General features: G+C 39.4%; 1 protein-coding gene across 1 annotated transcript in view; it reads left to right on the forward strand.

Moving 5' to 3' along the window:
- Positions 1 to 27,812, forward strand: part of TXNRD1 (thioredoxin reductase 1) — a 38,647-nt gene that overhangs the window by 2,564 nt on the left and 8,271 nt on the right. The window contains exons 3-13 of the mRNA XM_011935243.1: positions 1,110 to 1,182; positions 3,654 to 3,773; positions 7,015 to 7,157; positions 7,566 to 7,681; positions 9,496 to 9,721; positions 12,656 to 12,748; positions 13,665 to 13,741; positions 14,819 to 14,975; positions 18,450 to 18,557; positions 21,444 to 21,539; positions 24,082 to 24,216. Of these exons, the coding sequence (XP_011790633.1) occupies positions 1,110 to 1,182; positions 3,654 to 3,773; positions 7,015 to 7,157; positions 7,566 to 7,681; positions 9,496 to 9,721; positions 12,656 to 12,748; positions 13,665 to 13,741; positions 14,819 to 14,975; positions 18,450 to 18,557; positions 21,444 to 21,539; positions 24,082 to 24,216 (1,344 nt within the window). The remainder of the gene's footprint in view (positions 1 to 1,109; positions 1,183 to 3,653; positions 3,774 to 7,014; positions 7,158 to 7,565; positions 7,682 to 9,495; positions 9,722 to 12,655; positions 12,749 to 13,664; positions 13,742 to 14,818; positions 14,976 to 18,449; positions 18,558 to 21,443; positions 21,540 to 24,081; positions 24,217 to 27,812) is intronic.

A 27,812-nucleotide genomic window follows, 5' to 3' on the forward strand; every position in this document is an offset into this window, starting at 1 on the left:
TTGAATGATTTCTCTGTTCATAACCCCTTCTCTCCAGTATGAAAAAAAGATGGAGAGCAATTGGGTTTCTTAAACCCGTTTATTAAAAATGATTTGCTTTCTGTGTATGTGAGGTTAATAACCACTAACTCTGTGGTCTGAGGGTGATTGGAAAGAGGATGTATAAATAAAGAAGGTTAGGAGTGAGGCTCCTGGTCCTAAATTAAGATAAATTTCCCATGTGAGGACCCCTTGGGCCTGTCATCCTTACCCAACAAGTTCCTTTAAAAGATGAAGTGGTTATACTTTCCTAAGGTGTAGCTTGTGTTGAATCAGTAATGGGTAGAAGCTCCCCAAGTTGGGGGCAGACCGGCATGAAGCAGTGCTTTGCTGAAAGTAATTCAGGAATAATACCTGATGTGTTTTACTCCAGTGATGGTGTGTTTGAAAGACATGTAGACTCAGTCCTTTCAAATAACCTTTGGAGGTCTAGTTGCCAATATACAAAGCTTATTCTCTGAGAAAGAAAAGATACTCTGCAAAACAAACTTCTAACTCTTGTTTCCTTCCCTCAAAATAGATTTGGAAACATCATAGATATTGTCAACTTTTTAATGAGCTCCTCATGTGAAATTTTTAGGAAACCTTGTAATACAGAAGAAAAACTTCAGTATTATGCTTTAGAAACCAAATTAGATTAAACTTTAAAATGATTTTTAAAATATCACCTTATAGGATACAGGTTGCATTAAGGGCTGTAGACTGTCAGTAAACCTGCTTTTTCAGCTACTTGGCAACTTGCTTGGAAATGGCCACTTTCTTTTTTCAGGTATTGCTTAATCTGTTATTGTTTGAATGGAGTTATGTGAGAAGGCTTCCAGCTGATTCTAACAATTTTACTACTCTATTATGCATAATTTTAAAATCTACTCTCACAACTATCGGAATATCTGTTCATTTTTATCCTGGAGTTGAATTAATCATCATGATGTGTGTGAAGTACCCAGGTATTAATTACTCGTTATGCTTTAAGTTCTGTAGCTTAAAAAAAAAATCATGGATTTTTAACAGCTCATTTCCAATCTGTCATGTTAACCTTTTCAACTCACTTTAATAATTTTGTTTTCTAGGAGGCAGCCCGATGTGGCAAGAAGGTGATGGTCCTGGACTTTGTCACTCCCACCCCTCTTGGAACTAGATGGGGTAAGCTTTTAAAATACTCTAGAAGTGATGTTGCCGAAGTAGTTTTCCCCTGGCAATAATCTAACTGGCTCCTAAAGCCTAATTTAAAAAATCAAAAACTAAGTTAAAGAAAAACCAGCCCCAAAACATATATATCTTTTATTTGAGCCAAGTTAAAATGGATCAGATTAAATGCTAAAAATTTAGGTTCTTTGGCACAGAGTCAAGAAGTAAAAACCTTGTCTACAAGCTATGATTTAAAGGTAAATATTTGAGTAATCTAGCATATATAGGGGCTTAATAACTGAAAATTTAAATTTTTCATATGTGGATTTCTGTTTTAAATCTACCTCCTACGTTGAACAAAACTGGAATCAGATACCTTACTGCCTAGCCCTTACTGCTTCTGAGTCTTGATGAATTATATATTCATTATTCATTTATTCAACAAATATTTATCGAACATTTATTATGAACCACGGCAGTAACGATATAGCAGTGAACTTGGCACATTCAAAGTTCCTGCCCTTGTGGAGCTTATATTCTAAGTGGGGAGACAAAAGATACATAAGAACTTTAGGAGTTGTGGTAAGTGGTATTGAAAAAATTATATAGTGGCATAGAGACGAAGTGGATAAAGGAGAGTTTAACTTTGAGAAGATTATCAAGGAAGGCATCTGAAGAGGTGACATTTAGAAGAGGCCGAAGAATGAGAATGAGCCAGCTGTCAAAAGGTGAGGCAGAACTTTCCCAGGCAGCTTCTCTTTCTTCGAGGATAGCACATACAAAGGCCCTGAGGTAGGTAAGAGTCCTTCATGGTTGTGGCATAGATAATGGGAGCTGGAGGTGGTAGTGTGAAGTGAGACCAGAGAGGAAGGCAGGTGTCACTATCGAGGGCTTTGTAGGCCCAGATAAGGAATTTGGACTAATCGAAGCATATAATTTGGACTAAATTGGACTAATCAGAGCATATAAATGAGCTTTTGAAGACTCTAAGGCAGGGGAGCCATATGATAATATAACGTTTTTTAAAGATTACTTGGCTCCTTGCATTAGAAGGAACCAAGAAGCAGGAAGTCCAGATAAGGCGATGTCACAATTTCCAATTCATCCATTCAGCAGACATTTAATGTGTCAATCTGTGTCAGACACTGCTCTTGTTGCTAGGTATTCCCCCTTCTGACCTGTGAAGTTTATACTCCAGAGAGACGCTGGTAGCATTCTGCTCAGAGGACTGACTTTGAGCTGTGAAGTCTGTTGCCATCTTTCACTCTTAACTCATGTCATTTTGGTCACCTGCCTGTGTTTTGTTCTAATGGAAACAAGCTGTCACCATGTTCTTTAAGCTTAGGGATACTAAAGTTTTTTTTTAGGGAGCAAGGGAAGTCATGCATCCTTTAAAAAACCAAGTGAATGCTGTAGGCCACCTCCTTAAAAAAATGCACATATACACCAAAAAAAAACTTTTTTTGAGATGGAGTCTCGCTTTGATGGAGTTGCCCAGGCTGGAGTGCAGTGGCGCTATCTTGGCTCACTGCAACCTCCACCTCCTGGGTTCAAGTAGTTCTCCTGCCTCAGCCTCCTGAGTAGTTGGGATTACAGACATGTACCACCACGCCCGGCTAATTTTTTGTACTTTTAGTAGAGACGGGATTTCACCATGTTGGCCAGGCTGGTCTTGAACTCCTGACTTCAAATGATTCACCCACCTCGGCCTCCAAAGTGTTGGGATTACAGACATGAACCACCACGTCTGGCCCATATACACCAAATTTTATGTATAGTTTAAGAACCACTGCACTCTAATCGCCCAGCATAACAACGCCTTTATCAGTTACCTCTGTGCATAGATGCAATGGCAAGTGCAGATGCTGCTTGAATTACAGTGGGGGACTACATCCTGATAAAATGCTTTGTAAGTTGAAAACAAGTCGAAAATGCATTTAGTACACCTAACCTCCTAAACATCATAGCTTAGCCTAGTCTACCTTAAACATGCTCTGAACACTTACATTAACCTACAGTGGGCAAAATCATCTAACACAAAGCCTATGTTATAATAAAGTGTTGAATATCTCATATAATTTATTGAATGCTGTACTGAAAGTGAAACACAGTATGGGTGTATGGGTATCAACATGAAGAGAAAAATCGTAAGTCGGGTCATCTATATAGGGTTGTGTACATAGTAAAATTTCAATTTCTGGCATCTTTATCAGCAATCAATTAATTTTGTATCTTTGAAGTATATGGAAATCATGGAAATCTACCCCTCTTTTTGTTTCGTTTTAGGATGATGTTACCGTGTTTGGTATGTAAGGGTCTCTGAACTGATGAATGTTGTAAGATTTAGGAATAAACTTTATTATTGGCCACATTAAGCAAATGTAATACAATATTTCTTAGAGTTGTAATAATTGTTGACTTTGTTCTTTGAAAATTTGTAAGGCTTGGAAAGCAGGCTATAAACTGCTTTCTCAATGTGGTTACAGGTCTCGGAGGAACGTGTGTGAATGTGGGTTGCATACCTAAAAAACTGATGCATCAAGCAGCTTTGTTAGGACAAGCCCTACAAGACTCTCGAAACTATGGATGGAAAGTCGAGGAGACAGGTATGAGAGGGAAAAGCTACTCTTCTGTTTGTGCTTTTGGGGGTTTGAGCTGCAGTCTTTGTAATGCATCATCAATTTTCATGAAGAGAGCAAATAGCCTAGTTGTTTTTATTGTTGACATTTTTGATGGATATAATCACTGGAGTTATCCTTTGTCAAGTATTTACATAGTTATGGTAACAACAGATACTGCATTTGGATTATGGTATTTCTATAATATAAAATTAGAGTTCTTTTGAATATATTGTCATGTAGTGTTTGTGAGAAATCATACAATGTTTATAATTTGTAAGGAAGTACTAATTGCATTTGCTTTCTTTTGAAGCTGTTGCATTTTCCTTCCTCCAAAGAAGTCTTGTTTCATGAGCCAATATTGTAGGGGGGTGGGGGTTGTTTGTTGAGGAGGGGGTGGTTAGACTTTGTTGGATTAAAAATATTTAGAGTACTCTAGAAACCCTAGACGAGTTGAAGAGATTGGAATTGTTAATTTCATTTTATTTGTTTATTTATTTTGAGACAGAGTCTCGCTCTGTCACCCAGGCTGGAGTGCAGTGTCGCCATCTCAGCTTACTGCAAGCTCCGCCTCCTGGGTTCACGCCATTCTCCTGCCTTAGCCTCCCAAGTAGCTGGGATTACAGGCGCCCGCCACCACACCCGGCTAATTTTTTGTATTTTTTGTAGAGACGGGGTTTCACCCTGTTAGCCAGTATGGTCTCGATCTGACCTCGTGATCCGCCTGCCTTGGCCTCCCAAAGTGCTGGGATTAACAGGCGTGAGCCACCATGCCCAGCAGAATCGTTAATTTTAGAAAGTAGATTGCATTGTCTAGCAGAAGAATAAAGTGAGATTTGGCATAGCTTCCTGGCTAATTTATGACATATGTCACTCTGTTGTGAAGAGTGAAACTCCAACCCCTATCTGATTTGAGGTTTGAGACCTATGCATTATGGAGCATTTGAGGGAAAATACTCCAGCCGGTAGCCAAGTTAAACTATTTTGTGGCTTTTTCAGGGTTTTAATTGTGTATTAAATGTAAAGATAAGGCATAAATACATGCTTGGAAAAATTTTGCTCTCACTCAAACTACTTATGCTTCTTTTCTTGATGCTTTTATTTCCTACTTAAGATAATAGTACCTTTTCCAAGTCTGGAATCTTAGAAAATCACTAACTTTTAAAGTTTTATAATGTTGGGATCACATTGTTTGCTCAGATCCTTAAGAGAGGGAGGGATATAAGAAGAAATTTTGTAAAACATTGGTAATTACTGCAGCTTAGATGATTAGCATGTGTAGGTGAGTTATATACTATTCTATTCCACTCCTAGTAGAGAAACAGCAAGTCCTGAGACTTTTGTAGTGGTGGTAGACAGGCCAGGCAGGCAGGTTAGTCCAACCTTCCTGCAGCCTTCCCCACCCACAAGCTACCTGGTCCTCTAGAACCATAACCACAGTGGCATCTGCAGTTACTTTTTTTTGTTTCTTTCAGTTGAACCAATCTCTTAAGGTTCGCTCTAATTCTAACATATTATGATCATATGAATTCAATATCCATGATCTATCTGTTCTCTTGGAGACTATAAATCAGTTTTTTGTGCTGTCATTCCCACTTCCAGAGGCTGGCCAGTAAGTGTTGTAAGCCTGTTTTCAACACTTACTGTATAGCCAGTCTACTTGCCCACTGAATTAGAGACTCACATTCCTCATTTCAATGAGAGAAGCTTTCAATATATGTTGATTCTCTTCTTCCTTCTAAACCACAGCTGCCCTAGGACCTGTCTTCTGCCTACCACCAGAGTATATTTACCTGTATCTTATTTATTTCCCTAGTCGTTTATAAGATATTGATTATTGGGCCAGGTGGCTCATGCCTGTAATCCCAACAGTTTGGGAGACCAAGGGGAAGGATAAGTTTGAGACCAGAAGTTCAAGACTACCTTGGGCAACAAAGCAAGACCCTGTCTCTAAAAAAAAAAATTAATTGGGCATAGAAGCCCTCTCCTATAGTCCCAGCTTCTTAGGAGGCTGAAGCAGGGGGATAATTTGAGCCCCGGAGTTCAAGGTTGCAGTGAGCTATGATTGATTGTACCACTGCACTCCAGCCTGGGCAATTGAGTGAGACCCTGTCTCTAAAGAAGAGATTATTGAGGCTGGGTGCAATGACTCATGCCTGTAATCCCAGCACTTTGGGAGGCTGAAGTGGGCAGAGCACTTGAGGTCAGGAGTTTGAGACCAGCCAGGCCAACATGGCAAAACTGCATCTCTACTAAAATTACAAAAGATTAGCTGGGCATGGTGGCCCACACTTGTAATCCCAGCTACTTGGGAGGCTGAGGCACGAGAATAGCTTGAACCCTGGGGTTGGGGGGTCAGAGGTTGCCGTGAGCCCAGGTTGAACCACTGCATTCCAGTCTGGGCAACAGGGCAAGACTCTGTCTGGGCGAGGAATAAAAAAGAGAGATTATTGAATACCCAAGGGTTGATTTTTATCCTTTGAAATTTAATATTACTTTAGTGCCCTGAGGATTAATTTAATTATGACAGAATCAAAAAGAATAAAACAGTTTTCTCTTTGATGAGATATGGGAGTTTGGAGGGACATGTGATAGACTCTTAATCTGTCTAAATGAACTGTCAGTGAATTTTTTCCATAAAAGGCTAGATGGTAAATATTTTAGGATTCTTGGGGCATAGGGTCTCTAGTAGCTACTTAACTCTGCCCATGTAGTGTGAAAGTAGCACTAGAAAATATTGAAATACATAAGCATGGCTGTATTTTAATAAAACTTTATTTACAAAAAGGTGATGGGCTGGATTGGCCCATGGTTTCAGTTTGCCAGCCCCTGGCATAAACATTGTTACTAGTTTAGTAACTCTATACTTGGCTACATCAGAATCTCTTGGATTTTCTTACAAATAGAGAATCCTAAGCCTTAATATATCCCAGAAATCAGTAAAATTCAAGTTCATTTCTAGATAAAGAAGGGAAAAGTTTGTGTATTGTTATTTTAGTTTAAAATTGTCAGGAGATCTGTCTTGTATTATTTAACTGTATTAGTCTTATAAAAGAGAAAGAATATTTGAAGATGAAAAAGTGGCATATGTGCTCAAAATGGAGGATTTGCCCTTTTAGATTGCCTTTTAGAGCTCTGCTCCTTGTATTTCACTTGAGTGATTATTGAGAAATGATCTTTGCCAGGAGGTGAAAAGCCAAACAAGATTTTGTCTTATTTTCTTATACAGTTAAGCATGATTGGGACAGAATGATAGAAGCTGTACAGAATCACATTGGCTCTTTGAATTGGGGCTACCGAGTAGCACTGCGGGAGAAAAAAGTTGTCTATGAGAATGCTTACGGGCAGTTTATTGGTCCTCACAGGATTAAGGTAATTATGTGACATCCTGACTAGTTTGTTTGTTTTTTTTTTTTTTAAAGCTTTGGTTGGAAAATGTTAAAGTATTATAATAAAAGCAATAGCCACTGTGACCCAGACTATCTAGTTTGGTGATTTTGCTGTCATATCATCCTATGGGGCCTTGTGTGGAGGTATGGTAAAATGTAAGCGTACTGGACCAGACCACCTGGATTTGAGGTTTGGCTCTGGCACTTACTAGCATTGTGACTTTGAGCAAGTCTGTTAACTACCCAGTCTTAATTTATCCTTTTTACTATATTATTGTCCTCATTATGAGGATGAAATGAGACAATGTAGTGAATGGCCTTTGTTAACTATGAAGTTTACAATTCTGAGGAATGATTACTTAATAAGGTTTTCATATTGGTTCCTTTGTAGGCAACAAATAATAAAGGCAAAGAAAAAATTTATTCAGCAGAGAGATTTCTCATTGCCACTGGTGAAAGACCACGTTACTTGGGCATCCCTGGTGACAAAGAATACTGCATTAGCAGGTAAAGAAAAAAAGCAGGGTGGAAAAGAAAAATCTATTGTGGATTTTGCTTTCACATTTTTCTTCAAACCCACTTCGTCAATTTTTTGGACTTCAGACAGATTTCTTTGCCACATTGTGCCCTCTCTGGGGGCAGGGGTTTGGGAGAGAGAAAAAGGAAAAATGATTTTAAAGGAGAACATTTTAAATATTGAAAACTTCAAACATTGGTCATCTTGCTACACAGAATTAGTATCACTAACATACAAGTATAGATTTATATTTGCATTTCTATTTGAAATTTATGCATGTATGAGTATGTAAGTATGTAATCAATGGATATTCACATTTTGTAAAATAGGTATGATACACATATATATTTAGATTTTGTAAAATGAGGATCATATATTTTACCCTTTAACCCCTGCAGAGTGGCTGCTAAAAGAATTAAAGGGGCCGGGCGCGGTGGCTCAAGCCTGTAATCCCAGCACTTTGGGAGGCCGAGACGGGCGGATCACAAGGTCAGGAGATCGAGACCATCCTGGCTAACACGGTGAAACCCCGTCTCTACTAAAAAATACAAAAAACTAGCCGGGCGAGGTGGCAGGCGCCTGTAGTCCCAGCTACTCGGGAGGCTGAGGCAGGAGAATGGCGTAAGCCTGGGAGGCGGAGCTTGCAGTGAGCTGAGATCCGGCCACTGCACTCCAGCCTGGGCGACAGAGCGAGACTCCATCTCAAAAAAAAAAAAAAAGAATTAAAGGCTGGCAGGTCATTTAGATTTATCAGAATGTAGACCCTACTCAGTGCTGTTTGAATGGTTACAGTGTCAGTGTAGAAGGACCTCCTGAAATGAGTCAAGCAAGGAGATGTTTTGTTGTGTGGTTTATTTTTGCCTGTCAAATGCTAACACTGGTGACATTGTTCAGGAGCTTTCAATTATGAAGTCATTAAGACAGAGTGTTGGTAAATGTGACTTCTTGGATCCTTTTTGCTCGGGAGTTTCTGATTGTGTTATAAGTTACTCTTCTCCTTAAGGCTCTTTTTGGTATATGCTTTTATCCTTTCTCATATGGTGGAAGGGGGAGAGGTAGGTCTCAGGGGCATTTTTTATGAGGACATTAGTCCCATTCATGAATGGTCTGCCCTCATGGCCTAATCACCTCCCAAAAGCCCCACCCCTGATATCATTGCCTTGGGGTTTAGGATGTTAATCTATGCATTTTGGGGGTACATAGACATTCAGACAATAGCAGGCCCCCTTCTGATATTTTTTAAAAACTCATTCTCTAACAATGCTTTTATGATCTCTGTGTCCCTAGCTCAACTAGAAGACTTTTGTCAGGTTCTACTTTTTATAGTTGACTTTTATATTATAAGATACTGAAAGTTTTTTTCCCCCCCGTTCTTGTCCACATTCTTAATAATAATTGATGTTTCAGCTGAGGACAAGTAACACAGGTTTTTCCACCTCAGAGAGAGCTGAATGGTGGCATGAGGATGGAGGTTAGGGTTTGCAAATCTATGATTTATTCCAAACAGTTCAAAATCATTTAGTGTGAAGATGAATTGGACTAACTGACTAATATCAGAAGTCACACAGTTTGCTGTGTTTAGCTATGGGTAGCTTGAGCTACTCCCAAAGCAACTGAGTGGCAAGAAAGGGTATCTAAGAATTATAAAACCTTCTCATGTATTCATGTATGTAGCTAGTAGAATGTTTATCATCTTGAAAGTATGTTCTTATCAAAGTAAAAATGTGTACTTGGATTTAGTAATTATTCATATAGGAACTTTTTTTTTCTTCTTTCTTTTTTTTTTTTTTTTTTCTTTTTCCAGTGATGATCTTTTCTCCTTGCCTTACTGCCCGGGTAAGACCCTGGTCGTTGGAGCATCCTATGTCGCTTTGGAGTGTGCTGGATTTCTTGCTGGTATTGGTTTAGATGTCACTGTTATGGTTAGGTCCATTCTTCTTAGAGGATTTGACCAGGACATGGCCAACAAAATTGGTGAACACATGGAAGAACATGGCATCAAGTTTATAAGACAGTTTGTACCAATTAAAGTAAGTGGGTTTGCCTGTAGGTTTGTTGATTCTACAGTCATGGTAAAAGGCAAAAAGAGAGTTGAGTTGGTGGTGGAAGCATCCTTTGAGCATTATAAACCATCAGGAATGCTGATTCCCCTACTGCTGTATGCTGGTATATAAACTTGTACCTCCCTACCATCTAAACACCTATATAGCTTTGTTCTTATTTATAGATTAATAATGTCTTCCTTTGTCAACTTTCTCACTTTTGGTTTTCTTCTGTTCTCTTCTGTTTAACGCTTTCCTTTATGCATTCTTTGGTCTGTTAATACTTTGTTTCTTCATATGCACCAGAGATTTAAATAAGAGTTCAAGACTAGACCCTACCTGCACTCCCTGGCTCCCCATAGGACATTTCCCCCTTGGTATATGGTACAGTCTCAACATAAACACTACATACTTCTGGCATCCCGCTTATCTCATTTATTTATGTGTACTAACCTTTTTCGCTCTTTTAATCTTTTGAAAAGATCTAATACTATGCCAAGTCACACCTGGGATTTGTTAACATTATCAGAAATGTTTTGATACATAAGAGCGACAAAATTGAACGCAGTGTACGTCTCAGACTAATAGATAATTTTCTCTAGTGCAGGGAAAATGGTGGGACTATTTTGTTAAACTTAAGGAATTATAGTTGTCATTTTTTTTTCATCTCTCAGTGAGTTGACTTGAGTTGTGTATGTGACTATGGATCTCCTAATGCTGATAGATAAGAATATGAACTTTGGGATTGGAACGACCTGAATTCACATACTATTCTGCCAGTTTCTTGCTCTATGACTTGGAAGAGTTACCTCTCTGAACCTGTTTCTTCTGTAAAATGAGGTTGATAACAGCATCTAACAATTCTTGTGAGAATTGCATTAGCCAACACTTACAAAGTAATTAGAAAAGTACCTGGTAGAGAGTAAGTCTAAAGTGAATCTATCTCATAATATTGTTGTGAAGATTCAGGCACAAATTTCCTAGAAGCTGTCAGTGCTTGATTACTGTAGCTGTTTTTTATTTTTACTTTTTTTTTTTTTGAGACAGAGTTTGGCTCTGTCACCCAGGCTGGAGTGCAGTAGTCCAATCCTGGCTGACTGCAACCTCTGCCTCCCAGGTTCAAGCGATTCTGTTGCCTCAGCCTCCTGAGTAACTGGGGCCACAGGTGTGTGCCACCACACCTGGCTAATTTTTGTATTTTTAGTAGAGAGGGCTTTCACCATGTTGGCCAGGCTGATCTTCAACTCCTGACCTCAAGTGGTCCTCCCAGAGCAGCTTCCGAAAGTGCTGGGATTACAGGCTCGAGCCACTGCGCCTGGCCTGTAGCAGTAGAGGTATATATGCTATATTTGCAGTAGAGCTATGATTTATAACAACAGTAAACAATAGTTGTATGTATATGCTGTACTGATAGAAAGTAACATCTTCCTATATATATATTTGGGGAGTTGTGGACCCTTTTTTTTTTTTTTTTTTTGAGACGGAGTCTTGCTCTGTCACCGGGGCTGGAGTGCAGTGGCCCGATCTCAGCTCACTGCAAGCTCCGCCTCCCGGGTTCACGCCATTCTCCTGCCTCAGCCTCCCAAGTAGCTGGGACTACAGGCGCCGCCACCTCGCCCGGCTAGTTTTTTTTTTGTATTTTTTAGTAGAGACGGGGTTTCACCGTGTTCGCCAGGATGGTCTCGATCTCCTGACCTCGTGATCCGCCCGTCTCGGCCTCCCAAAGTGCTGGGATTACAGGCTTGAGCCACCGCGCCCGGCCTTGTGGACCCTTTTGAAAACCTGGTGGACTATTCCTAGTAAAATAGGGTTACCAGAGTATCTGATTCCCACAGCTGGGTATTAAACTCTTGCTGTATTATAAAATGACCGAATGGAAGGAACCTTCTGTGGAGAGTGGGGAGAGGGTACATTTTTTTTTACAGAGAATGTAGTATGTGTAGAAAGGCTCTGTGGGAAGAAATATTGTTCTAGATACAAAAAAGGCCTGATTGAAGTACCAAAGTAAATAAGGGTGGAGGTGAGATGAGGCCCTTAATGTTTCCAAACTAATCTTAAGCAATGGACCAGTTAAGCTCTTTTCCAAGGATTAGAACATTTTAATTAAAGTTAAACAAGAAAGACTTTTCTAGTATGTTCAGAGAGGCTTATTTAACTATATAAGAAGGAAAGGGAATTCAGGAAGGAAATTTTTATTATTTATTGGTGTCAAATAAAATAACCCTGGATAGTTTTCCAGGTGGGTTTCTAAGTCATTAAACCTAGTCTGTAGGTTGTCGTTGACATCTATGTGTAGCGGGTTGATATATTTATTCTCATCTGCCATCACTCAAGTATCAGGGCTTGCTCATTTCTTTCTATATCCTTAACAACTGAAAACAACCCCTGGTTCTGATAAACACCCACATCTCCTTGCCCACTCCGATTTTTAAGACTTTCTAGCTGTTACCCATATCACTATTGACCTACTCTAATTTAATCTATCCTTTGTTGTCAATGAAAGCTGAGCATCTGTAGTCAAAAGAGAATCTCTGAATTTGGGCAACAGTTGCCCTCCATGGGATTAATGGTTCTGGGTGAATCACAAGATAGAAACCTGGGAAAAGCAGTAAGTCATTGGATTGATTTTAGGGATGGTAGTGTGCTTTGTGTAGCTTGCTTTTTTCCCCCATTTTTCTCTGAATTTTATTGTTCAAGAACTCTTTAAAAGAAAGCCCTTCTAGCAAACAAAATTGAGCAGTGAAAAAGAAGGAGATAATCATTTATCATCCTGATAATGTTGAGTGAGGGAGATGGGACATAAAAGACCTATCAAGTAAGATTTTATATTTTAACTTTGGGTTAACCAGATGGAAGGGGAAGGTAGATAATCCAACTTGATAAATGTCCTTATTTCACAGTAAAACTTCATCACTCTTACAGATTGAACAAATTGAAGCGGGGACACCAGGCCGACTCAGAGTAGTAGCTCAGTCCACCAATAGTGAGGAAATCATTGAAGGAGAGTATAATACGGTAAGGAATGGGCCCAGGTTACTACTTTATCAGAAAGCAAATAACGTGCTTATTGGGTATCTTATAGGAACTTAAAATGGCTCTTAGTGATTTCCAAATGTACTGTTTCTATGCCCATTCTAAGACATCTCAGTAACATATAATATTAAAATTTGTTTTGGTGGCTGGGCGTGTTCGCTCATGCCTGTAATCCCAGCACTTTGGGAGGCCAAGGCGGGTGGATCACGAGGTCAAGAGATTGAGACCATCCTGGCCAACATGGTGAAACCCTGTCTCTACTGAAAATACAAAAATTAGCCGGACGTGGTGGCGTTCGCCTGTAGTCCCGGCTACTCGGGAGACCAAGGCAGAAGAATCGCTTGAACCCAGGAGGCGCAGATTGCAGTGAGCCGAGATTGTGCCACTGCACTCCAGCCTGGGCAACAGAGCAAGGGTCCGTCTCAAAAAAAAAAAAAAAAAAAAAAAAAATTGTTTTGGTAAAGGTATGGCTTCAGATTTTTTCCACTATAACTTAAAGTATTATTAGTCAAATGGCTATACAAAGGCAACAGAATTTTTAAATGAGCCAGAATTTCTGTCCTGTGTTATTTCCTTTCATCTCCCCAGACAACCACTTAAAAAATAATTTAGTTATAGACTATAATGTCGTTGTCTTTAAACTTGGATAGGTTTATTAATTATGAATTCTCTTTTTCCTAATAAGAAATGGAAAATAATTTCTAATATATATGTTCAAAGGATTTTTTTCTGAAGATTTAAATTTATTTAAACTCTTGCATTATTTTCTTAGTGAAATATTTATTTCCGAGTTTGAAAAATGAAATCAGATTAGCTTAGTAAGCAGAGAAAAATATGATTAAGTAATAAATGCAAAGCCGTTTTGTTATTAGTCACTAATATATTAATAATTTTTCAGGTGTTGCTGGCAATAGGAAGAGATGCTTGCACAAGAAAAATTGGCTTAGAAACTGTAGGGGTGAAGATAAATGAAAAGTAAGAAAAAACCTTTATTATATCATATTTATTTATTTACTTATTTATTTATTTTATTTGAGACAGAGTTTCTCTCTTGTCTCCCAGGCTGTAGTACAATGGTGTGATCTCGGCTCACTGCAACCTCCGCCCACTGAGATCAAGCCATTCTCCTGCCTCAGCCTCCCATGTAGTTGGGATTACAGGCATGCACCACCATGTCCAGCTAATTTTTGTATTTTTAATAGAGATGGGGTTTTACCCTGTTGGTCAGGCTGATCTTGAACTCCTGACCTCAGGTGATCCACCTGCCTTGGCTTCCCGAAATGCTGGGATTACAAGTGTGAGCCACTGTGCCTGGTCTGTAATGTCATATTTAATACTATTTCAGTTATTTACAGTGTTGGTCAATTATAGAATTTTAGTTTTTTGTTTGTATGTTTGTTTTTTTTGAGACAGAGACTCGCTCTGTCACCCAGGCTGGAGTGCAGTAGTGTAATCTCGTGTCACTGCCACCTCCGCTTCCTGGGTTCAAGCAATTCTTGTGCCTCAGCCTCCCTGGTAGCTGGATTACAGGTGCCTGTCATCACACCTATAATCATGCTGGCCAGGCTGGTCTCCATCTTTTGGCCTCAGGTGATCTACCCACATCAGCCTCCCAAAGTACTGGAATTAAAGGTGTGAGCCACTGTGCCTGGCTGAATTTTAGATTTTTTAAAGCTAATTTTTACCATAGTTGAAGAGCTCGACTAGAAAACTTTTCTTCCAATGCCATTCACATTAGTATTTCCTGTTTGTTTTCTTTTTCCATTTTGGGGGGAGTTATAATTTAGAATCCTCACTCTTAGCCACTGTGTTGGAGTTCTTCCATTCTAAAATTTCTTAGTTTTCTTGTTTCTTTGATTTTCAGAATAGTGACCAGAATTGTCATGAAAAGCTATTTTGTTCCTTTGAGCTGTTTTGTTATATTTTTAATACATTAGAATGTTGCCCTCAGCTAGAGTCACAATTTTGGGCTTCCCTGGGAAAACAGAGGATTTTGTTCTCCTTAATTAATAATGGTAATTAATGATTATTTTTAACTGTATAAAATTGCAGGACTGGAAAAATACCTGTCACAGATGAAGAACAGACCAATGTGCCTTACATCTATGCCATTGGCGATATATTGGAGGATAAGGTGGAGCTCACCCCAGTTGCAATCCAGGCAGGAAGATTGCTGGCTCAGAGGCTCTATGCAGGTTCCACTGTCAAGGTGAGTGTTGTGCTTGTTGCTCATTAGATACTGTTGTCAGCAATACTCCCAGTTCCTTATTTAGGGGGCAGTTGGGAAGTTTTGCAGATCTTGAATAATTTAGTTATTTTGGTGATGGCATCCTAGATGTCCTTTATTAGCTGTATTTCAGACAAGATATTATTAAGGCTGCTGTACGTTGTGACTTTATTATGAAAATTGACACTCGACCGCGCACAGTGGCTCAGGGCTGTGATTACAGGACTTTGGGAGGCTGAGGCAGGCCGATCACCAGGTCAGGAGTTCAAGACCAGCCTGGCCAACATGGCGAAACCCCATCTCTACTAAAAATACAAAAATTAGCCGTGCGTGGTGGCGTATGCTTGTAATCCCAGCAACTCTGGAGGCTGAGGCAGGAGAACTGCTTGAACCGGGAACTGGGAGGCAGAGGTTGCAGCAAGCCAAGATCGCGCCACTGTACTCCTGCCATGGCTACAGAGCAAAACTCTGTCTAAAAAAAAAAAAAAAGAAAATTGACAACTTGGATTCACACTATGAATAAAAAGAACTTGATTAATAGGTTTCAGCACTATTGTTGAATAGTGTACTTTATATCCATATATTCTAAATAGTTACATTTTATATCTATGTCATCATTACCAATATAAATAAAATGTTCTGAGTCTTTTTATGGCACTTATCTAGGCTATAAAAGGACTTGAGGATTTAGGTAATGGTGTCGGTATGCAAAGCAGCTTAAACCACTCTTCAGGCCTTATTACCCAGATTATTAGAAAATAATCTGTCTTAGAATGTTGAATACATTAAATGTTATATTAAATTTTAAAGTGATTTTTTAAAAGCCAGTATAGGATGTTAAAACTCTTCAGTATGTTTCATGGGACTAGATGGCCAGAAAACAATAAAGACAGCTGTTTTTTAAAAAGGATTCCAGAAACATTAGTTGTAAATAATGTTGGCGTTACCCATTTTCCTTATCATGGTTTCAGTTGGTTACAGTAATGGGAACCTCAAAGAGTGATGCTAGCAAAATTTGTGACCTGGGGTTACTTGGGATGTAATGTAATAAAATCTCGTATTTTGAATTAATGGATTGAGGGTTAAGATATTGAATGCCAGATTGATTATTTAGGGAATAGCAGTTGGTTCATATTACTATTTAGAATAAATTTAACAAGACTGCCTCTTTGAATTACATCTTGTGTGCATTGTTGCAGTTGTTGCGTTTCGGGTATCTCAATATAGCTTGAGATTGGATGCATTTAATTTATTCTTAAATTCGTATCTCAGTGGTTTCCTTAAAAAAAAAAAAAGCTAAATCATTGAATGGAGTTGTGCTTTAAAGTAAGGTATGGCTGGGCACAGTGGCTCACACCTGTAACCCAGCACATTGGGAGGCTGAGGCAGGAGGATCACTTGCCCAGGAATTCGAAACCAGGCTGGGCAACATGGCGAAACCCTATCTCTACAAAATATACAAAAAATGAGATGGGTGAGGTGGTGTGTGCCTCTAGTCCCAGCTACTCAGAGGGCTGAGGTGGAAGAATAAACTGAACTTGGGAGGTCAAGGCTGCAGTGAGCTGTGATCATGCCACTGCAGTCCAACCTGGGCATCAGAGTAAGACCTTGTCTCCAAAAAAAACAGAAATTCATGGGTCTTTTTGTTTCCCTGGACATACTATTGTATGTCTCAGCCATAATCTAAGAAGACCTCTGTAGACCTCAGGAACTCTCTTTACACATGCAATTCCATCCGCTTTGGTTTTCTGACTTGCAACTTGAAACCACCTTGGCTTACAAGAAAGACCCTGGGCTGTGTTTGAGCTCTCCCTCCCTGCACTGAGGCTTAGAAACTGCCTCTGAGCAGTAAGCTGGAGCAGTCACAGGACTCATCTCATTTGTTTCCCTTCCCGCCGGGATCACAGGCTTGCACTGCCTCTTGGTTAATGTCTTAAAAAGTGTTGCTCCATCCTTGTCTGGTTTTTTAGTTGTTTAAAGCAGGAGGGTGAATCTAGTCCCTGATATACCATTGTGGTGTAAGTGATTGTCTGCCTTTACTTTTAAATTAGGATTCCAAGGGTCTATGTATTTTTTTTTAGAGAAAATTGATTATATTTATTGTTTCTAGAGGCAAGCATGTTTTAAAGATTTTATCTCCTTGTTTTAGAGAGTGAGAATTGCACTTCTCTTATTTTAAATGCAGAATGTTACTTTGGATCACCTCTGTGTATAACTGCTAGGCTTTTACCAGATGGCATTATAAACCCTTGGCATTTACATAATATATTTTTTCACAATTCACAGCAGCATATTAAAGGTTCTGAGAAACCTGATAGAGGAACTCATTTATTTGCTTAATCCAGCTCTTTACAAGTTCATTTGACTATGGAATCCTCTTGTCCTCTGTACCTATTAACATCGTACAGTATGCTTTGAAAATAGTCCTAAGAGTTAACCTTTTTTCCCTCATGGTTTTCTTTGCCATTTTAATGGCTGCATAGTGCAGTTTTACATTAAGAGTATAAACTATAGAATCACTTTCTGATTGGGATTTTTTTTTTTTTTTTTTTTTTTTTTTTTTTTTTTTTGATAGGGCAATGGTGCATTCTCGGCTCACTGCAACCTCCACCTCCCAGGTTCAAGCGATTCTCCTGCCTCAGCCTCCCGAGTAGCTGATATTACAGGCATGAGCCACCACGCCCGGCTAATTTTTTGTATTTTTAGTAGAGATGGCATTTCACCATGTTGGCCAGGCTGGTCTCGAACTCCGGATCTCAGGTGATCCACCCGCCTCAGCCTCCCAAAGTGCTGGGATTACAGGCATGAGCCACCATGCCCGGCCCTAATTGGGATTTTTAAGCTATTCCAACATTCCCACTATTGAGTACTACAGCAATGTTCAATTAATACATGTAGCCTTTTCTGTATATCAGACTATTACTATGTTAGTATTGTATATTATAGTAAAATATAGTAATAGATCATCTATATGTTAAATTATATCTATAATCTTATTATAGATTTCTATAGGTGGGATTATTGGGCCAAAAGGATAAAATGTTTTATAGCTGTTAATATGTATTACCTAATTGATGTTTTAAAGAAGTCTTTTAATTTTTTATCACTGATAATACAAGACTATCAGATTTGGGCACACCAGTATTATTTTTGGCTGCTTTATTAAGGGGAAAGAAAGTGTGTCATTGTTGATAACATCAATTATTTGATGGATAGAGAAGCTGCATGAATCTTTTTCTCATAGTCTTACTAGACTTCACACTTCTACTAAACTTTTCAAATAAGTTAATGGTTCTCAATGTAGTAGAATATCTGGGATTGAGACTTCACATAGTTTTGGTAGAAATTTATTACTCTTATTTCCTTTGTCAATTTTGAACTTTTTTGAAGTGTACCTTCCTTTTTTTAAGTTAGAACTTTGCCTTATTATAACTCCTTACCTCCATTTTTAAACAGTGTGACTATGACAATGTTCCAACCACTGTATTTACTCCTTTGGAATATGGTGCTTGTGGCCTTTCTGAGGAGAAAGCTGTGGAGAAGTTTGGGGAAGAAAATATTGAGGTGAGTTCTTTTCCTCTTTTCTCTTATGTTATATCACTACTTTTTTTTCTTCAGAATTTTAACGTATACAGAAGAGTTGAAAAATAGTACAAAGAATTTCCATATACCTATTATCCAGATTTGTATATTACTAACATTGTGCCGATTTATTTTATACACTTTTAGTAGTTTCTCATTCTCTGTGTATGTGTGTGTTTCTGTGAATCATTTGAGAGTAAGTTGAATGCTCTTTTACCCCTAAATACTTTATTGTGTATTTCTGTGAATGAGGGCATTTTCTTATGTAACCATAGTGTAGTTACCACTTTTAGGAAATTTAGTATTGGTGTAATAATTTTTATCTGATTTGACTTTCATTTTCTAATTCTGTCAGTTGGCCCAATCATATTTCCTTTTAATTTTAAAAATCACATTTATTGATTTCTCTTGATTAATTATAGGAAAATGAAAAGAAAAAATAAAAATTAACATTCCACTGCTCCGACCATTAGTACTATTTGTTTCTAGCATTACCCTCTAATTTGTACTAACTTTTCTGCTCACGTTTTATCATGGTGTCAAGGAAAATGCACGTGAAATACACTATTTCTATATACACAAATAATGCCACCCAGAAGAACTGCTATTTTAAATTATTTTGGGGACAATTTCCAATAAAACCTTCTGAAAGACCAGGTTTGTGAATAAGTCAATTTTTTTTAATATAAAAGCCTATTTTAAATCTCTTAATAATCTTTTACTTTATTACATGCATTGGTAGTAGCATGTAATATGTTGGTCTATTTAGTAACGCAATATTAACATTTTTTTCTGATTATAAGAATAGTATATCTGAGGCCAGGCGCGGTAGCTCACGCCTGTAATCCTAGCACTTTGGGAGGCAGATCACAAGGTCAGGAGATTGAGACCATCCTGGCTAACAAGGTGAAACCCCATCTCTACTAAAAATACAAAAAGAAATTAGCCACGCATGGTGGCGGGCACCTGTAGTCCCAGCTACTTGGGAGTCTGAGTCTGGAGAATAGCATGAACCCAGGAGGCGGAGTTTGCAGTGAGCCGAGATCACGTCACTGCACTCCAACCTGGGCGATAGAGTGAGAAAGACCCTGTCTCAAAAAAAAAAAAAAAAAGTGTATCTGGCTGGGCGTGGTGGCTCACGCCTGTAATCCCAGCACTTTGGGAGGCTGAGGTGGGTGGATCACCTGAGGCCGAGAGTTCGAGACCAGCCTGACCAACATGGAGAAACCCCATCTCTACTAAAAATACAAAATTAGCCAGGTGTGGTGTTGCATGCCTGTAATCCCAGCTACTTGGGAAGCTGAGGCAGGAAAATCGCTTGAACCTGAGAGGCGGAGGTTGTGGTAAGCCAATATTGGGCCGTTGCACTCCAGCCTGGGCAACAAGCACAAAACTCCGTCTCAAAAAAAAAAAAAAGAAGAAGTATATCTTTATTATAGGAAGTTTCGAAATTAGGAAAATATCAAAAAGAAAATTTTAATTCATGAAGAGATAACTACTATTAATATATTTGTGTATTTCCTTCCAGTTTCTTTTTCGCTTAATATTTTCATGCGTTTTTATATTTTATGTATGTATATATGTATATGTGATTTTTGTGTGGGTATGTATGTCTTAATTTTTTTCAAAGTTTGATGAAGTTAAAGTTTAGGTCCAAGTTTAATGGTAATGTTATGTCATGAACATTTCCTATCTTTAATTCTCTAAAATCTCCATTTTTAAAAAAATGTGTAATTCTTCTTTTAAGGGGTGCTGTGTTATAATTTGTTAAGCCATTCTTTGATTAGGTTGTTTACAGTTTTTCATTATTATAAATAGAATGACAAACATCTTTATAATTCATTGTTTCTCAGATTATTTTTTGAAGATAGATTTCCTATATGAGTGTGTCTATACATGACATACATATATAATTAAAATTGGAAATTTTTCATATATATTTCATATTTCTTGATAGATAATATTTAAGTTTTTAAATTTGCTTTTTTGTTATAGAAGTATAATGTGTTTGAGTTGAATAAACTGAAAAATGTAAGGGAAAGGAAACAATTACTCATGGACTTATATCTGTAACACAGCAATTGTTAGCAATTTGGGGTGATTCCTTTAATTTTTTTCCTATATAATTGTGATACTATGATACTGTACATTAAATTTTGTAACCCATGTTTATTTTTAAAATTATATAATTTATCACAACATGGAAGAACACTTCTTATGTCTTCATAGTCAATTTGGTCATAAAAGGTAGCGAATCATGTTTTGAACTGAGGGTAGCAGCTGGAGGAGAAAAAAAATCCATTTAGTCAACCAGGAATTACATCAGTAAGGATGCTGTCCTTCCAACCTTCCTTCCTCCCTCCCTTCCTCCTTCCTTCATTCCTTCCCTGTCTCCTTCCTTCACTGCTTTTAGTGAATAATGCCAAAGGAGGAAATGTCTTTTGGAAGCATTTAGCAAGAGAACTAGATAATTACCATAATTGATCCTGGCACCGTACTTGTTTTTTGCCCAAGTTGTCATTCACATTGGGTAACGAGATAGTATTGAGGTCTGTATATGTGTGTGTTTTCAGTGTAAGACAGCAGGTAATTAAATGGCTTATTTCTGTCATTCCCTCACTCTTTTTTGTTATTAGTTAGGGTGTACTCTTTTGAGGTTGAGATACATAATTAAAGGCTGAGCTTATAGCAAAAGTGCTTGACAGCAAGGAGTTTAAAGTCATTTACCTTTTGACCAGATTCCTATTCCATGAATTTTATTAATGAAAGTCTACTTACTAAAGAGTCTCCACTGTCTTGCACCAGGTATGTTTGACAGACTTACTGTTTAAAATAATGGGTCTAAATTTTGCTTTTGTATCTTTTTAGGTTTACCATAGTTACTTTTGGCCATTGGAATGGACGATTCCATCAAGAGATAACAACAAATGTTATGCAAAAATAATCTGTAATACTAAAGACAATGTAAGTGCAATTCTCAATCATTTCCAATAATTTTATTTAGTTTTTCTTTTTTTTTTTTTTTTGAGATGGAGTCTTGCTCTGTCGCCCAGCCTGGAGTGCAATGGTGCTGTCTTGGCTCACTGCAACCTCTGCCTCTCAGGTTCAAGTGATTCTCCTGCCTCAGCCTCCCGACTCACTGGGATTACAGACTCGCACCACCACACCGGCTAATTTTTGTATTTTTTTAGTAGAGATAGGGTTTCACCATGTTGGCCAGGCTGGTCTTGAACACCTGACCTTGTAATCCACCTGCCTTGGCCTTCCAAAGTGCTGGAATTACACGTGTGAGGCACCACACCCGGCTTTAGTTTTTAATATATAGCTTAGTGGTCACATGGTGCAGATGGCATTCCTTCAGTATTTCGCCTGCCAGTTGTCTCAGGTAATAGGTATCAGCAGCCAGCAAGGACCTTGGCTGTATTGCCTGCTCCCTCATCATCTTCACTGGCACAGAGCCCTGCACTTAGTCAACAGGCAGCCAAAACTTACTGAGTGAAGGAACCAAAGGCACAACTTGAGAACTGTCTGTGTTTGTGTTTATAGAAGAGGAACAATAGTCATAGACTATCTAAATATAATTAATAACAAAAAAGAACAGGAGCAACACACATTTGATCCTCAGCAGCTGGCACTACTGAGAAAGAGCCCTTAATTGAGTTCTAAGATTTGATTGCCTGCTGCTACATGTAACACTAGTCTGGTGTTCTTACATGTAAATCTAAGGTATTTTAAGTGCTTCTTAGTAGTTCTTCCCACAGATATACTTTATTCGTACCCTAAACCCCCAATTGTCAAGATATACTTTATTCGTACCCTAAACCCCCAATTGTCAAGATATACTTTATTCGTACCCTAAACCCCCAATTGTCAGGGTGTATATGTGTAAGAGTACAATATGCAATACATTACAGTACTTCTTTTTTTTTTTTTTGATACGGAGTCTCACTCTGTTGCCCGGGCTGGACTGCAGTGGTGGGATCTCGGTTCGCTGCAACCTCTGCCTCCCAGGTTCAAGTGATTCTCCTGCCTCAGTCTCCGAAGTAGCTGGGATTACAGGCGCCCACCACCACGCCCAGCTATTTTGTATTTTTAGTAGAAATGGGGTTTCACCGTGTTGGCCAGGCTGGTCTCAATCTCCTGACCTCAGGTGATCTGCCTGCCTTGGTCTCCCAAAGTGCTGGGATTATAGGCATGAGCCACTGTGCCCAGCCTATTACAGTACTTTTTTAGCAGACACCTGTGAAAGCCTGTGAGCAAACTTTATACCTCACAGGGTTTTTTTCCATATGTATGAAATGAGGGATTGGATAATTCATATTTTTAAAGTTTTTTGACTGCTGCCACACGTTGTAACCTGGGACACAGGTATACATATACACACATTCTCTTTAAGTAGTGTATTGACTCTTAAGAAAACTGATCTTTTTAACTTAGCTGACACTTTTTAAAGAAATGACCTCAGTAAAAGTATAAATGATGTTAAAGAACCTATATGTTAAAAGCCTAGTAAACTCTGATATTGTTTTAATCTTGAAATTGGAATATAATTAAGCCATGTGTCCTATTTGGAAACTACTGCTTTAGGCAGTAGGACAGTTACAGGTTGGTTTTTTGGTAGAACCAAGGGTTTTAGAAAAATTCCTGAATCCTCTGCAAAAAAGATTCAAATGAATATACTAGGATAACCCATAAAGAGCTACACAGCTAACATAAAAAACAATTGTATATATAGTTTTCTTTTTCTTTTCTATGTTTTTTTATTTGAGATGGAGTCTCATTATGTTGCCAGGCTGGAGTGTTGTGGCGTGATCTTGGCTCATTGCAACCTCCGACTCCCTGGGTCAAACGATTCTCCTGCCTCAGCCTCCTGAGTAGCTGGGATTACAGGCACGCACCACCACGCCCAGCTAATTTTTGTATTTTTGCCTTTTGTATTTTTTCTCATAAAATGAGTAATCACTTGTAGCTGTTTCTTGTCCCTTCATTCATGCTTGAAGTGAACATCATACTCTCTGTTTTGGTTCATGTTGGGGAGTCTTTAGGCTAAATAGCTGCTAGTAGCAGTCATTAAAGTCTCTGGCCATTTTTCCAGGTGCAGTGGCTCACACCTATAATCCCAGCACTTTGGGAGGCCGAGGTGGATGGATCACCTGAGATCAGGCACTCGAGACCAGCATGGCCAACATGGCAAAACCCGTCTCTACTAAAAATACAAAAAAATTAGGCGGGCGTGTGCCTATAGGGTCCCAGCTGAGGCTGAGAGGCAGGAGAATCGCTTGAATCCAGGAGGCGGAGGTTGCAGTGAGTGGAGATCACACCATTGCCATTGCACTCCTGCCTGGGCAACAAGATTGATACTCCATCTCAAAAAAAAAAAAGTCTCTGCTCATTTCTGAGTTGCACTTTTAAGAAATAGACTGGAGAAATGCTATAAGGCTGTGTAGGAAGAGAAGGGGAGAAAAATCAGCTTAATTGCATTATTGTTTTTTTTTTTTAACCTTAGGAACGTGTTGTGGGCTTTCACGTACTGGGTCCAAATGCTGGAGAAGTTACACAAGGCTTCGCAGCTGCACTCAAATGTGGACTGACCAAAAAGCAGCTGGACAGCACGATTGGAATCCACCCTGTCTGTGCAGAGGTGGGTCATCTATACTTCTACAGTTTAAAAATGCACACCACCCAGCTTATACGTGGCAGATCTAGGACCCTGAGTTTGATAATGATTCCTCAAAAGAGGGCCTTGTCTCTAAAAATTAGTTTTCATCTTTCAATATTGATTGCTCATGGTATGAGCTGGAGGCTTCTGTCATATCATTAAGTGGTAAAAATTATGAGAGTGAGTTATAGAGCTGTGCCTTAAATATTTTATTTATCATATCTTCTAAATTATTTTCATGGCAATCAGTTAATAATGGAAGAGCTTCCATCTTAGTTATTCCACAGCTATCTTGAGGCTAATTGATACTGTCTGCCTCTTCAGCTTACAGTATCAGTGAATGAGATTTGAAAATGATACTTTCCAAAGATCAAATGACAGTAGAACTAGAAATTGACCAATCTAGGCCTCTGGGTGTCACTGTTTCTTTGCTGCCAGTTATCATCCAAGAGTTAAATATTGTAATACCTAACTGCATAGGAATGGTAAGCCAAAAATGTGTTTATACTGGAGAACTTGGGAAGATGTGGGAGGAGGCATGTCATACTATACCAGCTTATATATGGAGTTGAAAATTGCAGTGATTATCTGTTGTAGCCAGTGGCTTCCAGGGTGTATGTTGCACTTGCAAACACGCACACACGCACGCACGTTCTTGCCAGATTTCATCTTAGTTATTGCTCTCTGTTCATGATTGCCTTTGTACAACTGAACTCATTGCTAAGTATGCGGAATGTCACCCTTAAGACCTGGAAAAACGTTTTAGCTTTCTTTTGCTTTGTCTTCTCTGTGATCAAGAATCTTCCTCTAGGCCGGGCGCGGTGGCTCAAGCCTGTAATCCCAGCACTTTGGGAGGCCGAGACGGGCGGATCACGAGGTCAGGAGTTCGAGACCATCCTGGCTAACACAGTGAAACCCCGTCTCTACTAAAAAATACAAAAAGCTAGCTGGGCGAGATGGCTGGCGCCTGTAGTCCCAGCTACTCGGGAGGCTGAGGCAGGAGAATGGCGTAAACCCGGCAGGCGGAGCTTGCAGTGAGCTGAGATCCGGCCACTGCACTCCAGCCCGGGCGACAGAGGGAGACTCCGTCTCAAAAAAAAAAAAAAAGAATCTTCCTCTATTAATAGGTACCTGGCTAGGATATAAGCCTAAAATATTAACATGTTGAGAGATTAGAGCATCATTTATTTCTTTCATTTATAGAAAGCTTCTGTTTTTGTGATGGAAATAGAATTAAGCTTCAAAAAATATAAAAACTGAAGTCTTGATTAATGCCCTTAATGTGTGATAGATCTTTTATTTAGTGTAATGACTCAAACTGCCTGTGTTGGGAAGGAGCCAATTAACTTTGCTTTCTTGAGTACATAGTTTCCCAAGGCTACTGTAACAAAGTACCACAAACTGGGTGGCTTAAAAATAGTAGACATTTTCTCTCTCTCAGTTCTGGAGGCTAGAAGTCCAAACTCAAGATGTCAGCAGGGCCAAGCTCCCTCCAAAGGCACTAGGGAAGAATCCTCCCTTGCCTCTTCCTCTGCCTTCTGGTAGCAATGGCAATCCTTGGCGTTCCTTAGCTTGCAGATGTATCACTTTAATCTCTGCCTCCCTCTTCACATAGCCTTATCCCCTGTGTGTCTGTGTCCAAATTTCCCTCCTCTTTCTTATAAAGAAACTCCAGTCATTGGATTAGGGTCCACTCTAATCCAACATGATCTCATTTTCACTTGATTACATCTGCAAAGACCCTATTTCCAGATTAACAAATACTGGGGGTTAGGACTTGATCATGCCTTTTGGGGTTATGCGGACACAAGTCAACCTACAATAGTGAGTGTATTTAAAAATGTAGATGCCGTTTCAAAATACTCACAAGCTTCAATAACCATTTTTGATAGGAATGAAAGAAAAGACAGTTTTATTGTCTTTTGTATATGAGTGTCTAATTTTTTGTCTGAATTCAGCTCTCAGTGGGCTTGTTGAAAGAAAAACTGCTGTGTGCTGGCCTCTGACCCCCTCAGGAGGCTGTTGTGCTGCAATCCAGCAGCAGTGTGCACAGCAGCATCTGGCAGGGTGACTGCCAGCTGGGCAGAAGGATGCAGTGAGGATGCAGGACGTCTCCTAAAGCCCATGGCTGTGGGGAGGTCAGCCAAAGGTCTCTTCTCCTTAGTATGCCTGGCACATTTGGGGCTGTGCATCTCCATCTGTTGGTCCTCTTATGTTGTTGAAGCTCAGAGGCTGAATTTTCTGATGCTTTGATAGGACTCTGATATTTTTGTTTTCCCCAAGCTATTGACTGATAAACAAGATAAAAAATTGGGTGAAATCGCACTCTGTGAACACACTTGTCAAGCTGTGTGCACAGTGCCATGCTGGACACTGGGGACACAGCAGGGATTTGAGATAAGCTTAGGAGGAGAGGAGACAGCTGGGTGATGTGCCAGTTAAGAGTTCCATCTGACAGGTCCTAGGATCAGGGTAGATCTAAAGTGCTGGAGGCACCAGGGTGCCACCTTTGTGGTCTTTGGCTCAGGGATTCTTGTGATCTGTTTTTTTTACTCACAGAGCACTTCTGACCCCAGATGTGTGGGGGTTTTGCTCACACGAACAACCAGTTCTCCAGCTTTCTAGACACCAGCTGGGTGACCTATAACATAACTCAATTCTGATACCAGCTGCCTGGAGTTAGCATCAGATCCTACAAGGGCTGATTCCCGTAAGACTGCCACCACTGCAGAGGCCAGTGTCAAGCCCAGGACTCCTATACTTCTGACCTACCAGCTATAAAGTCAAGGGGTTCCCACGATAAATTGCTAGCATGGCTCACAGAACTCAGGAATAAACTTTACTTATATTTACTTGTTTATTATAAAGGTTGCAACTCAGGAACAGCCCAATGGAAGAGATACACAGGGCAAGGTGATTATGGGGAGGCAGGGGACAACAGAGCTTTCATGTCCTCTCTAGGTGTGGCACCTTCCCAGCACCTCGATATTCACCAACCTGGAAGTTCTCCAAACCCCTCATTTAGGGATATTTATAGAGGTCCCATTATGTAGGCATGATTGATTAATCATTGACCATTGGTAAGTACCCAATCTCCTCCCTCCCCATATGTAGGGGACCAGAACTGGGGCTAAAAATTCTACCTCTGATGACATGGTTGGTTCCTTTGGCAACCAGCCATCATCTTGAAGCTATCTAGGGCCCCACCAAGAGTCACATCATTAGCATAAGCTCAGGTGTGGTTGAAAGGGGCTCATTATGAATAGCAAAAGATGCTCATCTCACTAGTGTCACTCAGAAAATTCCTGGGTTTTTGAAGCTCCCTTGCCAGGAATCAGGGACGGGATGGAGGACCAAATATGTATTTCTCATCACTTCACAGTATCACAGGATGTTGGGGCAGGATGATTCTGGAGGGAGTTCTTACCTAAGACTAGAAGAATGTGTGGATGTTAGCTAGTGAGAGAACACTGTACAAAAGGCCTGCGTGGGAAAAAGGATGGCTCATTCAAGGAACTGAAAAAGACTCTCAATATTGCCATAGCTTAAAGAGCTTAGAGAGTTAAATATATATATAT

This window comes from Colobus angolensis, unplaced genomic scaffold (genome assembly GCF_000951035.1).
Source record: "Colobus angolensis palliatus isolate OR3802 unplaced genomic scaffold, Cang.pa_1.0 Scaffold10, whole genome shotgun sequence".
NCBI classification, from domain to species: Eukaryota; Metazoa; Chordata; class Mammalia; order Primates; family Cercopithecidae; genus Colobus; species Colobus angolensis.